General features: G+C 43.5%; 1 protein-coding gene across 1 annotated transcript in view; it reads left to right on the plus strand.

Moving 5' to 3' along the window:
* The window catches only part of PAPPA (pappalysin 1), a gene marked incomplete at its 5' end in the record, with an annotated part of 243,324 nt that overhangs the window by 69,707 nt on the left and 159,885 nt on the right, over positions 1-13,732 (plus strand). Inside the window, 2 exons of the mRNA XM_040481178.1 lie at positions 2,642-2,763; positions 10,277-10,775. Of these exons, the coding sequence (XP_040337112.1) occupies positions 2,642-2,763; positions 10,277-10,775 (621 nt within the window). The remainder of the gene's footprint in view (positions 1-2,641; positions 2,764-10,276; positions 10,776-13,732) is intronic.

Consider the following 13,732-nt stretch of genomic DNA (forward strand, 5'->3'; position numbering starts at 1 on the left):
TGATCACCATGTGGTCTACAGGACTTCCCATGATCTAATCCTTGCCTATTTGTCCAACTGCCTCTCTTACCACTCTTTCCTTCATTCGTGACTCCTGTCACTCACACTTCCTTTGGGATCCCTATACACCAAGCCCTTTTTTTCCTGCTTAGGTCCTTTATGTTCCTGCGACTGCCCCTGGAATACTTTATATCCACTCTTTATGTCATCCTTCAGCTCTCACCATAGATGGCATTCCCTCACTAAGGCCTTTCATGACTGTTCCAATTTTAATTAGCCCAGTACACCTCTCCCACTGGTATTCTTGCATACGTCATACATTTCCTTTGCTTCTAGAACTTAATGAGCCTGTTATTTTATATTTGTCTACTTGTTGATGGACTATCCACCAGGCTGCAAGCTCTCTGAGTTATAGGTAGCACATCTAATTTCCTCACCCTTCGATGGTCAATGTCTGGTACTTGTACAGTGCTAACAGCTAGAGGCTGTTCAATGACTACCCATTGAATGAACAGATGAAAAAAATGAATGAATACATGAACCAATGATTGAATATGATGAAAGGTATTTTGTAGGGCTCTGTGCAAACAAGGCACATTTACTGTCAGGTGGATGATGGTTTAGTCACTCATCAAAGTATTTATTGGAAACCGAGGATGTGTCAAGAACTCTGTGAAGTACAGGGCACTCACTCTATGAGTGTCATCTGAAGCATGACATATAAAGAAATAGAAAGAAAGGTTCCATGTCCATTAAGGTCAGTGTGTTTCCTAATTCCATCCCAGAACCTTTATAATCTCATTGTCATCATAGAGCCAGTCATGTGACTCTGAGCTGCTATGCATGGTTTGTGGTCATTGTAATGGAACTCAGCCTTCCAGAGTAAGGAACTCTCTCTCCACTCCTCATTCCCTGTCTACAAGTATATTTGTATAATTATTGTGATTGCTAGTCCAGGAGTAACTCCTAGATATTCAAAATACATAGAAAATTCAGAAAACCAGAAGGAATAAAAATGGGGATCATCCTATACTTGTTCCACCACCCAGACATTGCTGCCAGTATTTTGTAATATTGAAGTTATTTGAACAGTACTGAGATGCTGCTATAAATTCAGTTTTGAATACAGCTTTTTCACTTAACATTATAGCATTCCATGACATTTCAGGGAACATTTTTGTAATGACTTCTTACCATTTTATTGACCATGTTAATCTTAGGCTATTTCATCATTCTCCTACCACTGGATATCAATGTGCTTGCAAAATTTCTACCTACGTATGATTTTATATTTATAGTGATAAAGCTGAGGATGCAAATTCTGCAATTTGAGGGTCTAGACTAGGTTAGTCATGAGTCTTAGCAACATGTCTGAGTTACTGGTGTTCACCCATTCATCTATCCACCTACCCATCTATCCACCCATCCACCACCCACCTATCCACCATCCATCCATACATCCATCCACCCACCCACCCATCCACTCACCAATGCACCCAGCCAGTATCCACCCATCCACCATCCATCCATCTACCCACCCACCCACCCATTCACCCATCCACCTATCCACATATGTTGACCACCATATAAGCAGATAAGCAGGAGAATGATCTGTTAAGATATAGATTTGGGGATGAGTTCCCTGGTAGCTGTGTGGAAGAGGAATGGGGAACACCAATAGACAGATGCTTACAAGTATACTCTTTCTTACCATGTGATCCCAAGGGCTATAGAGCTTCTCTACGAAGGGAAAGCCCTAAGACTCCTCCACTGTATCTTTCAGGTAGTCAAGGGATAAAGATTCTTCTAGGAATGATGAAAGAGGTATTGGCAGGACCATTGCATTTTGAGAAATAATGGGCTGATCCCTCTCCCCTCCTGGCAGCTGCCTCCTAAACAGATGCCAAGTCTGGAGAACAAGCAAGATCCCAGAGGCTATTGTGGCTAAGGGGAGATTGAATCCAGATACATGAGACACTAGATGGTAGCGGAAGCCACTGTAATATTCCACTTCTAGGGCTGTTCCCTTCAAGGGATTGGCTTGCCCCTTGGAAAGCTGCTAAAAGGAATTTGATACCATGGTAAAGAAACTGCTTTTCACTGTTAAAGGTGATTCATCCATCCACACAGTGTCAGGGCTGGAAGGTTCTATAGGCACCATCTGGTTCACCCAACTCATTTTTGAATGAAGGAACTAGATCATGCCTTCTTTCTATTTCATACCTAGGACCCAGGATGGTGTCTGGCACATGGGAGGTACCTGATAAGCACTGTTAAAAGAATAAAATTGGAGGTTAAATGGGACTAAAGATTTTTTCACAAGCACACATCAAGTCCTCAGTGGAGCCTTGAATGTCTGATGAAACTAAGATTAGTACAGGTAGTAAGTAGTTGGCCTGTTGATTCTGTACTGCTTGAAATTAAACAAGTGTATCTATCGTTATGACAGAAACCACATAGGCCTAAATAAGATCTTTGCTGAACACTGGGGAGGAATTTCACTTATGCTCATATTCTGGAATCTTTGGCGAGGATAAGGAGGATAGGGTAATGTGGAATTGTTGTGTCTTCTGCCCTGGATCAGGAGCTCATTCAACCGTTCCTAAGTCAGTGCATTTCCCTTCTTTCCTTGGCCTCCTAGAGAATTGGGATCAGCATGTGAACTTTGTCTGGAAGGGAGAATCCTGGTGCAGTATGCCATTAATGCCTCCTCCCCGATGCCCTGTGGCCCATCAGGACACTGGAGTCCTCGGGAAGCAGAAGGTAAGGCCACCTGGAAGCTCATTTACAGGTTAGGGGTACAAAGAACAACTCTTTACATACTATCTCATTTGATCTTTATGGAATCTTCAAGGCCAAGTTTTTAAATTTTATTTTATTATTTATTTATTTATTTTTATAATTTTATTCTTTTATTAATTTTATTTTTTAAAATTTTATTTTTGTCTTTTCCCCCAAGTGTTTTTGAGACATTTTTGACATCTAACATCACATTGTACAGAGTGATGATTTGATACATGTATCATTGTGAAGTAATTACCACAGTAAGGTTAGTTTACACATCCATCATCTCATACTTTTTTGTTTTTTGTGGTGAGAACATGTAAGATCTACTCTCTAGGCAATTTTCAAGTGTATGATACAATATTATTCACTAGAGTCCCCATGTTGTATATTAAAACTCCAGAATTTATCCATCATACAACTAGAAGTTTGCACCCTTCGGCCAAGATCAAGGCCAATACTCATGTGTCGATTCAACACATAGTCTTTGAACTCTTCACTGTGTTAGGTTTGACATCCCACTTTAAATTTGAGGAAACCAAGGTGCTGAGATAGTGAACAAGTGCCTGAGGCCACACACCTGATAAAGACACAGCTTGTATGTGTGTTTATACACGCCTCCTGACCCCGACAGCCTGTTGGTTCAAGATCACCTTAGAATCAGCACACATACCTGGGGGGGGGGGGCGCGGGGGTTAGTCAAGGTTTCAGTAGTCTTTATCTTCTTTGGTTGTTTCTGAGAATCCCCAGGGCATCCACATATACACCACAGCTATCCCTCTCAATGTTTTCTGCCATGTACCCTCCTTTTTGGGATCCATTTATCAGCAAGACACTTGAGGGAAGCACCTCATGATTGCCACTGTTGTGGGCTCTCCCCATGACCAGACCCTCCCCGTCTGGGGGTCTCCCAGACCTCCCTAGGGCTAACAGTCTCTGTGCTGTCTTCTAGTCCTGCACACTGCCAGATCTACTGGGTTTTCTACAGAAATTAAGAGAGTGCCTTTTACCCAATTCTTTGTTCCATGGTCACTTGGCTTTGCAGCAGCCACTTGGAACTTAACAGAATCTCATGGAAAGTTCCCTACTCAGTTTCCTTTTGCAATGTCCCCTTCTTTAGGGCTCAGATCTAGTGTCTGAAGCCAGGCTGGCAGAGACCCCATGTTCTCCCTTACCCTCAGAGACTTCCGCTTAGAACTCCGCCCCCCCCCCCCCAACCGCCCGGTCCCTCTTGCTTCTGTGCAGGGCAGCTCATGCCCATGGTCCCTGGGTGGGGACCACAGTCCATCAGAGGGAGCAGAATCTGATTCCTCACTGAGGTTCAGTGAGAACTCCCCTCTTTTCCTTTATATTTTTAGAAAGGAGGTTGGAAAGAAAAAGCCAGAGAATAAAGCAAGGGAGAGGGATCAGAGAGGAAAGTGAAGGAGAAAAATGACAGCACTGTACTTTGTTATCTTCTAAAGTAGCTTAAAATAAAAATGAGAGCTGAACTTGGGAACTCTAAACAAATCCATCTGGAATGTAAAGCAAGAGGGATGTCTGGGAGAAGCCCTCAGTTCAGCCTCACAGAATCACGGGCTGTCAGACTTGGAAGGGGTGGCTAGGTCATCCAGCCCCAGTTCCCACCCAGTGCAGGAATCCCCCTCCTGCCCTCCCTTACTGAGGCTCTCCTAGCACCAGCTCATACATTCCTTGGCCTTCCATTCGTTAGAAAGTTCTTCCTGAAATCCACAGGCGTGACTTTTCCATGCCAGCAGAACCCACTTTGGGTTTTCCTGGAAGAAAATGCATGTTTCTTCCAGCTGACAACACATTGTGTGTGCACAGAATGAACAAGTCTCACCTGTGACCACTGTAGGAACTGTGTGCCTGGCACTGTGCTGGGTGCATGGGGCAAGGCGGAGCCGGCCATCTAACAGGGGTGCTGGATGGTAACCATCCAGTGCAGTGAGGCCCATGCTGATCGAAGCACAGAGTGCTGGGGGGAGCAGTGAGAAGCTGGCCTCGTGTAGAACTGAGACTAAGGCCACCCAGGAAATGTCACCACGCCAGTGAGCAAGGCACATTTGACAACATGAAAGAAACTGGGTATGTTTAGAACAGTGGTTTTTTGAGTCTGATCTGGAGGCTTATGGCATTCCTAGAGACTTCATAGGGTATCCTCAAAGACCAAAATTATTTTCATAATGATTCTATGATACTGATTACCATTTCCACTCCCAGTCTCTCATGAGAATGGAGCTTTCCCGTCCTGCATGGAATGCGATGTTATTACTGCTCCAATAGCTAATAGAGCACATGCGTATGTGTTCTTGTGTTCTAAAGTTTCTCAGTTTTCATTGATAGTATGGCAACTACTAGTAGATGTAACCCTCATAAACAGAAGGTCTTCAGTAATGCTCTGAGAGATTAAGAGGGTTTGGAGCATGAAGAGTAAGGTGTGGAGTCGGGGAAGGTTGGACTGAGTGTTCTATAACGAGTGGATAACGATGGGTTTTTACTGAGGGCAGCAAGGAGGCACCACATGCCTTGGCAGGAGTCTGTTGCATGGTGAGATGTACATGTTGTCAAGATTGCGTGGGTTGCTCTGTGGTGAAGAGCCTGAGGAGTGTGTGCTGGGGGAAAGGGAGCAGTGGCTGTTGCAGGAATCTGGAATAGGGATGGTGGTGGCCAGGGTGTGGTCCGTGGCAGTGAGAAATGGAGAGAAGTCAATGGAATTGAGAGATATTTAGGAGGTATAATCAGCAAGACTCTCCACTGAGACTTCTCTGGCTAAAACATCTTGGTTTGTTCTACCAGTTGCATGAATGAAATAATTTTCAGACATCTCCCCACACCTCCATCCAACCCGACTGTCAATCGGTTAAGTCTGTTCCTGGTTTGCTGTTGACCTTCTTAAAGCACGATATGTAGAGCAGAGTTCAACTGGAAGTGCTGAGCCCCCTCGTTCCCTGAGCTGACTCAGGCATGCAAGGAAACCCAGCAGCCTTGGGTTTTCCTTCAGAATATGTAAATTTAGTGCATGCAGGCCAGGAAAAGACACTGTTCTTTTTTTAGAGCATCCTATTACAGGCTGTGTGATCCTTTTGGCTGAGACCCTTTTAATATCCTTGAAGAAATAAACTTTTCCATGAGCCAAACTCTGCAATTTATTTCTCAACTCATTTTCATCCTATTTATCTTTGCATGTTTAAGTTTTTAGACTTCCCAAACTAACATAAAACTCTCAAATCCATGAGCAATGCCAGACAGATCTTTGGGGTGGGGGGATAAAGAGGACTGGACCTTGGTCTGAGCCCCAACATTAATGTGCTCTGTGCCCTTGAATGAGTCACTTAGCTTCTCTGAAGATAGCATCTCATGCACAGAATAAACGTTCTCTCTAGCTCTAATATTCCACAGAGCTGTAACTTCTTTATTTTAACCCCACATTAAGAAGATAGAATATTTATCACTTAACAAATATTTATTGCACATCTGTGGTGTTCCATTAACTCTGTTCCATGAACTTCAGGTAAATACAGTCACAGAAATTCTTGCCTTTGGCCACAGAAGGTGATTGGACTCAGAAGAGACCCTGTTTTCCTATATCTTGAGCAAAAACTGTATTTCAGAGTTGAGTGTTTCTTGAGGTGTTTAATACCATGGACACTTGTCACCCAGGACTGAGATAGTTAGGCCTCATCAACTCACATCTCTGGTAAGATCACATGTCCAAGCATGTAACACCTTGCAAATGTTGGGTTTTCCATGAGAGTGACACATGGCACTAGCTGTTTTCATTTTTTCTTATCTGTGTGAGTCCTTTCCCCCATTTTTCTGCCCATAATATTTCAGGTGTGCTGCAGTATTCATCTGGAAAAACTCGGCACTAAGTTTTTATAACTATATTTGTGTCAACAGCTGCAGGGTTTATACACAAAGATATATAATAGATGTCTGTATGGATCTTCATAAATGTACATTTAAATCAGCATAAGTATATAAAAATATATTTCACACATATGTAGCCTCATTTCTAGTGCACAGCTTGTATCAACATGTACCTTTTCATGTAATCACCGTATATACAAAAGGGTAGGTATTAATAATGAAGTAACAGTACTTTCATGCTTTTCTTTCTTCCCCCTTCCTTCTTACTTTTTTCCTCCTTCCTTCCTTCCCTTCTCCTCCCTTCCCCCTTTTCTCTGCCCTTTTCCCTGCCTCACAGTCACTCCCAGTCAACTTTCTAGCCTTGTTCATTTTTTCCCTCTTAGGCACTTTGGGTTGGTCCTCATCTCTTTTTAGGGTCCCTTGTCCAAGCCACAGGTGTGATTGTCTGTGTTAGTACAATCATTTCTCACCTGGTTTCACTAGACTAGAAGGTCCATGGGGGCAGAGGCCATGTGTATAGAAACCTGTTTTCCCAGGGACTAGCCTAGCACTGGGCACAGACCAGGCAGTCAGTAATTATTCTTTGGACGGACAGATGGATGGACGGATGGATGGATGGATGGATGGATGGATGGAGGATGGATGGACAGGCGGACAGATAGATGGACAAATACATAGATGGATAGATAGTATCTGTGACTCTAAAAAGTGGTTTTGCTAAAAGATAATTTTCACTTGTTTGCTTAAAATTTTTCACTAGCCCCTCCATCCTTCTCAGTATAAAGTGCAGTTTCCTTAAAGCGCCATACAAGACTCTCCAGTATCTGGGTTATGTTTAGCTTGCTGGCCTCACCACTTGCTACTCTCCCTTGCACTCACAACCATAGTCATCTTTGTTCCTGTTCACTCTCAGCTCTTCTCTTTGCTTAGACTACCTCTTCCTCCCAAGCTTTTCCCCGTTCCTTCCTCCTTATGTTTCATAACAGAGCTAATCTATTTGTGACATCTAATAAGTATACCATCCCATTTTGAGTTTTATAGCACCCCTGTGAGGTAGGTATCATCAGAGTAGAGGACACAATGAGCTTATAGTTCAGCCCAGCTTCCATTGCTTCAAAGTTTGGCATGCTGCCTGGATGAACAGTATCACATAATATTCTGCTCCCCATCAGGGAGTGACTTAACCATCTGAGTCTCAGTTCCCTCTTCTGGAAAATGAGTTTCTTAAGACCTGTGCCATAGACTTATTGCAAAAATGAGGCATGTAACATGTTTGGCGTGGCACCGAACTCAGGATGGTCAGTCCGTGGAGCCTGGCATGGTTCAAGGGGTTGCTGCATTGGTGATGGCTGGACTCTATAACCCTGAGGCTCTTTTTGACATGTAAAAGTTTGTCTCTGATGACAGTACAAGCACAAGCTTTGCTAAGATCTCCATTCCTCTTTACCTACTTGACTGTAAGGTCCAGGCTCACCTTACTGTCCTTTGAAAAGCATTTGGTCCCTCTGTTGATTAACAAGAAATCAGGGAGAAGGCAGGGGACAGACACATTTGTCATCTTTGCTGTGTTGTGGCTCCCATCACTGATAGCCGTTTTCTCCAAGGAAGGAGAAAGATTGTTGCATCCTTTTCCAGTTCCAAGAGAAAGTGCGAGGAGGAGGTGGAATGTTCACCTGGCACTCACCATAACGCAATGGGCTTCTGCATTCCACAAAGTGCTCGCTGCTTTTTTAACTCCATATTAGCAAGATAGAAGATTCTTCATTTACCAAATATTTATTGAATATCCACTATCATCACTGTCTATGGACCAGGTACTATATTAAATAAAGGCTACCTGTCATTGAGTGAAACAGAGATATGAGAGACAAAAATGATAACTGTCTTACAGGATCTTGGTGACAAACAGATGAATACATTAATGGCTAGGGAATGTGCTCCATATACATTAAAATGTTGCCCTCAGGAAAGCTCGGTGAATAAATGATAATGTATGTGCCAACAACTCATAAAGCTAAGACAATCAGGGACTCCATCGGGTTGGAGAGTCGACACGAAGAAAAGCTTCAGCCTCACTAGGGAGTCTTATTTGTGCCTTTGACTTAAATCGCTGGTCACTTCTAGCCAGCATTTGCTGAAATGGATGAACCTTGCCTAGGAATGGTGGAGTAGTTATATCCATTTATTCCTGCTCTGATGTGTTCTATCTAAAAAGTCTTTTGAATTCTTCTCAACCGCCACCCCCCCACCCACTTTCTTTTCTTTTTCTCTTCTCCATCTCCACTTGATGTCTTCTCTCTTCTCCCTTGGCTGGGCAGAGGCATGGAGATTGGAGGCATTTTTATAGTCTTCACTGGAATAGCTTTTCTACCCAAAATGGTTTTCTAGTTTTCACATTGCAATTCCTATGATGCTGTAACACTACCACAAAGCCATTTCCAGCAAAGATTGCCTTTTCCCTTTTGATTTAGAAATACCCAGCATCCCACTTGCCACCAAAAGATGGAAAAAAAGTGTGGCTAATAGGACAACTTGAGATCCTGCATCCTACCCTCACCAGTGATCTGTATCTCTTGTTAGATTCCCTTAAACAAATCAGAGCTGATCATTACAGAGTCCTGATTACTTTTCTCAGCAGTGCAAAGGAGAGCTCTCTGAGGGTCTAGGACTACATGATCTCATCAGAGAAAAATTCAGAAATCACTGCAGGCTGAGATCAGTGGGGATGAGGCATTGTCTCCCTGGGGAAAGAGTAGAAGAATCCCTCCTTCCTTCTCCCCCCTCCCCTGTCTCACCCAACCCTCCCCTTTCCTGAGTCAGACTGGACAGAGCTCTGAGAAGCTCAGTGGTATGGAATGACCTCATGTGGTAAAGAGGAGGAGGAGAGATAAGATGGCTCCAGGGCTGCCTTCCAGTTCTGTCATTCATGGTTCTACACAGTTTCCCTCCCAGAATCCTCAATCCAATGGGAGGAACTATCTGCACTCATCGCTTCTTTGCTGGAGGTTTCTGGTTCTTCTGTCATTTGAAGCAGGTTGTACTGAAAGCAGTACTATAAGGATTCTAGTTTATTTTTGTGGCCTCTGCATGCAGTAGGGAGAATAAAGAGTATGAACTTCAAGATGAGACAAAACTGGCTTCCAATGCTGACTGACCTTCACATCAAGCTGTGAGACTTTGATCAGTCCACTCCACATTTCTGAGCCTTAGTTGCCTCACCTCTGAGATGAGTCTTTGCAAGAAATAAGCAAGTTCAGGCGATGTTTAGCAAATGTATGTTAAGCAAATGTGTGTCCCTTCCTTCTTTCCATCTGGGGCAGCAAAGCCTGCAAGTAGGGAATGAAGAAAGAAAGTTAGGGCATTGACTCAATAGTAAGACACTTACTTGAATGTAGTTGTGAGCAAATGTTTTGTGATTTATCCAAGATCTGTATTGCAAGGGTGGAGATGGGCTGGATGCTTTGCATACAACTGATTGACCAAAACACTGAGAATCTTCCCTCTCTTTTCACCTCTGTCTGAGCTCTAGTCAGACCAGTCTCTCCTACTGTGTACCGGAAGCTCCAAGGACCAGACTGAAGGGCTTTCAGGAACTCATACCCTCATCTCTTCTCCATAGGTCATCCAGATGTTGAACAGCCCTGTAAGTCCAGTGTCCGCACCTGGAGCCCAAATTCAGCTGTCAACCCACACACAGTCCCTCCAGCCTGCCCTGAGCCACAGGGCTGCTACCTTGAACTGGAATTTCGCTACCCTTTGGTCCCTGAGTCTTTAACCATATGGGTAACCTTTGTCTCCACTGACTGGGACTCTAGTGGGGCTGTCAATGACATCAAACTATTGACTGTCAGTGGGAAGAACATCTCCCTGGGCCCTCAGAACGTCTTCTGCGATGTCCCATTGACCATCAAACTCCGGGATGTGGGTGAGGAGGTGTACGGCATCCAGATCTACACATTGGATGAGCACCTGGAGATTGATGCGGCCATGTTGACCTCCGTTGCTGACAGCCCGCTCTGCCTAGAGTGTAAGCCCCTGCAGTACAAGGTGGTCCGGGACCCTCCTCTCCAGGTGGATGTGGCCTCCCTTCTACACCTCAATAGAAGATTCATGGACACGTAAGTGCACTCTCTGGATAAGGAGGTGGTCTTGTGGGTGGGCAAATGTAAGGAGTGTCAGAAAGGCCTGTCTTGGAAAAACATTCATCACAGACAGATTCACTTCTAGGGATTCATAACCTGGAAGTGGGTGTGGAACGGTCTTAATAAGGCAGAGTTGATATGGTGAGAATGGCAAAGCACAAGTAACCAGGAGGTCTGGAATTTGGGGAGAGCTCTAACATAACTCTAAGATTCCCAGACCTCTCTTGGTTTTCCCAACAATTAAATGAAGGAGGCTGTATAAGATTAGCAATGAGTAAGTCAGGTATTACTCATGAAATTGGAAGAATGGAAGTTTGCTAATGATTTCCTTTTTATATTTAATTGAAGATTCATGCATTCGGATTGCTTTTTCAGTGAATGAGAAGGGCGTGAAGTTAAGTAGCAGGTTGCCTGGGAATTGAGCATGGTTCTGTGTATTTGCATGAGAATGTTCTTGGAAGGTGAACATCACCTGCCACAGTCCTTGTTTTGTTTCCTTTTCCAAAGTGGAAGAGAGGTTCAAACCCATTTGATCCTTAAGAGTCCTTGAAGCTCTAGGTCTCCAAGATCCTTTTGGGATGCTCACGGCTTTTATGCGAGATAGTGCTCATCCTTAATATTCATTTCTCAAGCTACCTTTTCCTCCAACATCGTCAGGTTTTATGTTTTCTGAGAGGCCACCTTACAGTGACCTCATTAGTGCTTTGCCTGTGTGCCAGACAATGGGCTGAGATCTTTGCATCTTCTACTCATTTATTTCATCCTCTCCACAAACCAGCCCAGTTACCCTTCTTGTTTTACAAAGAAAGGTGCAACAGATTCAAGACGTGAAGTCGCTTGTCCAAGGTCACATAGTTAGAAAGTGGTAAGATCAGGTTCTGTCCTGATTCCTAAGCCAGTGCCTTCGACCAGTGTTCACTTAAAGATGTGATTCCAACTTCTGCTTTAATCCAACAAATGAGGGTGCTTTCACCACCTAACTTGGGTACCGAGAAATCTACGAAGTTAATCACCACACTTTTGTTGAATATCTGCTGTAAGTGCAAAGGACATTGGTAGGGAACACTTTGAGTACTGGAAAGAGCAATAGCTCGGAAGTCAGATGCCTTGGTTTAGCCCCAGCCGGTCCACTTACTAATTTTAGATTAGCCCGTCAGTCTCTTTGAGCCTCACTTCCCTCTTCTGTGTGATAACAGTGCTCATGTCAGTGGTTTCTATGGGCCTTTTTGTGGCACTTTCTTTGGTTCTAAGACGATAGAAGACACAATCTCTGCTCTGTCTACTTGAAAATATTTACTGAGCCAATCATTAATAGAAACCAAGTTCTGGAGGAAACTTTTAATCTTTCTAAGAGACAGAACCACTTTCAAATACTTTTCCAGCACTCCCTTTTACATACCAGCAATTAACGTGCACATCACAAGCAGACCCTTGCCCATTCATTGACTCAGAGATGAAGAAAGAACATCTGTTCAGGAACTCAGAGGCAGCACTTGGTTTGTGTTTGAGAATGTACTTAAAATTTAAAGGATCATCTTGCCTTGAAAATATTCCATAACTCTGTCTCTTTCATCTTCTTGCTTGTCTAGAGTGGTAAAATTCTATAAATATGCATCCACTTAAAATTTCTTTATAAAACAATGGAGAGAATAGATGCCTTACACCCTCAGTTTAAATCCAGCTTTTTTTTTTTTTTTTTTTTGCCTGGAGTTGTGTGCCTGTGAGAGCTGACTTGAGTTGATAAATGTGGAATGGTGGAAATCCATCTGAAGAAGTGAGAGTCCCCTGAGTTCCATTCCCAGATAGTCATTGATTTGCTCTAGGATCTTAGGCTAATCACTTACCCTTTCTGGGGCTTCAGAAGCCTTAATTTACAAGGAGGAAGACGTACTAGGCTGGGGGTTCTCAAAGTCAAGTGCACGTTATGGAAACTTGGGGCACTTTAAAATCACTTGTGTTTCGCCAGCATCCCCTCTCCACCCCCATCTCCCACCCTCCACCAATGCCCCAGGCATTTATTTAATTGGTAAGGAGGATAAAGCCTGGCCATCAAGTCTTTTAAAATATTACCAGATGATTATAATGTGCAGTCACATTTAAGAACCACTGCACTAAAACAGGTTCTCCTGCCCCAGACCAGGAGCAACAACAACACCTGAGAACTTAGGACAAGTCCTTAGATCTCAGCCTAGACAACTTGATCAGAAACTTGCCTACAGGGTCTTCCCAAATTACTCTAAGACTGGCTACATTTATTTTATTTTATTTATTTTTTTAATGTTTTTAATTTATTTTTGAAAGAGAGAGACAGGGTGCAAGCTGGGGAGGGGCAGAGAGAAAGGGAGACATAGAATCTGAAGCAGGCTTCAGTCTCTGAAATGTCAGCATAGAACCTGACGTAGGGCTCAAACTCATGAGCCGTGAGATTGTGACCTGAGCCAAAGTCAGATGCTTAACTGACTGAGCCACCCAGGTGCCCCGTGGTTACATACAGTTTAATAGCCACTGCTCAAAGTGATCAATAAGGCTCTGGGATTTCCAAGGTTTCGTTCCCAATACTCACTCAATTTATGAATATGTATTGAGAACATTCTGTGAGCCAGAGTGTTCACTGGGATCTGGGTATGTCAGGAATGACCTGGCGCCTTTCCTATAGACACTCACACTTCAGTGCTGAAGACCCTAACTACATGATAAAAAATGAACAGTCTTGTACCACTTTACTTCCAGAACCACCACTAGTCGGACCCACACTTTTATGTGCCATTTGTTCTTTCATTCACCAGCAAATCTTTCTTAGGCTATGTTTCAGACACATGGCTAGACTGAGGCCTACATTGACTTCCTCTATGTCTTTCTTGAGTCCCATTGAATTTATTGGAGACCTAGACTGGACTACACTACAATCCTGACCTGAATGTTCTCTGAGACTC

Source organism: Herpailurus yagouaroundi, unplaced genomic scaffold (genome assembly GCF_014898765.1).
Source record: "Herpailurus yagouaroundi ecotype Mexico unplaced genomic scaffold, PumYag 160, whole genome shotgun sequence".
NCBI lineage: Eukaryota > Metazoa > Chordata > Mammalia > Carnivora > Felidae > Herpailurus > Herpailurus yagouaroundi.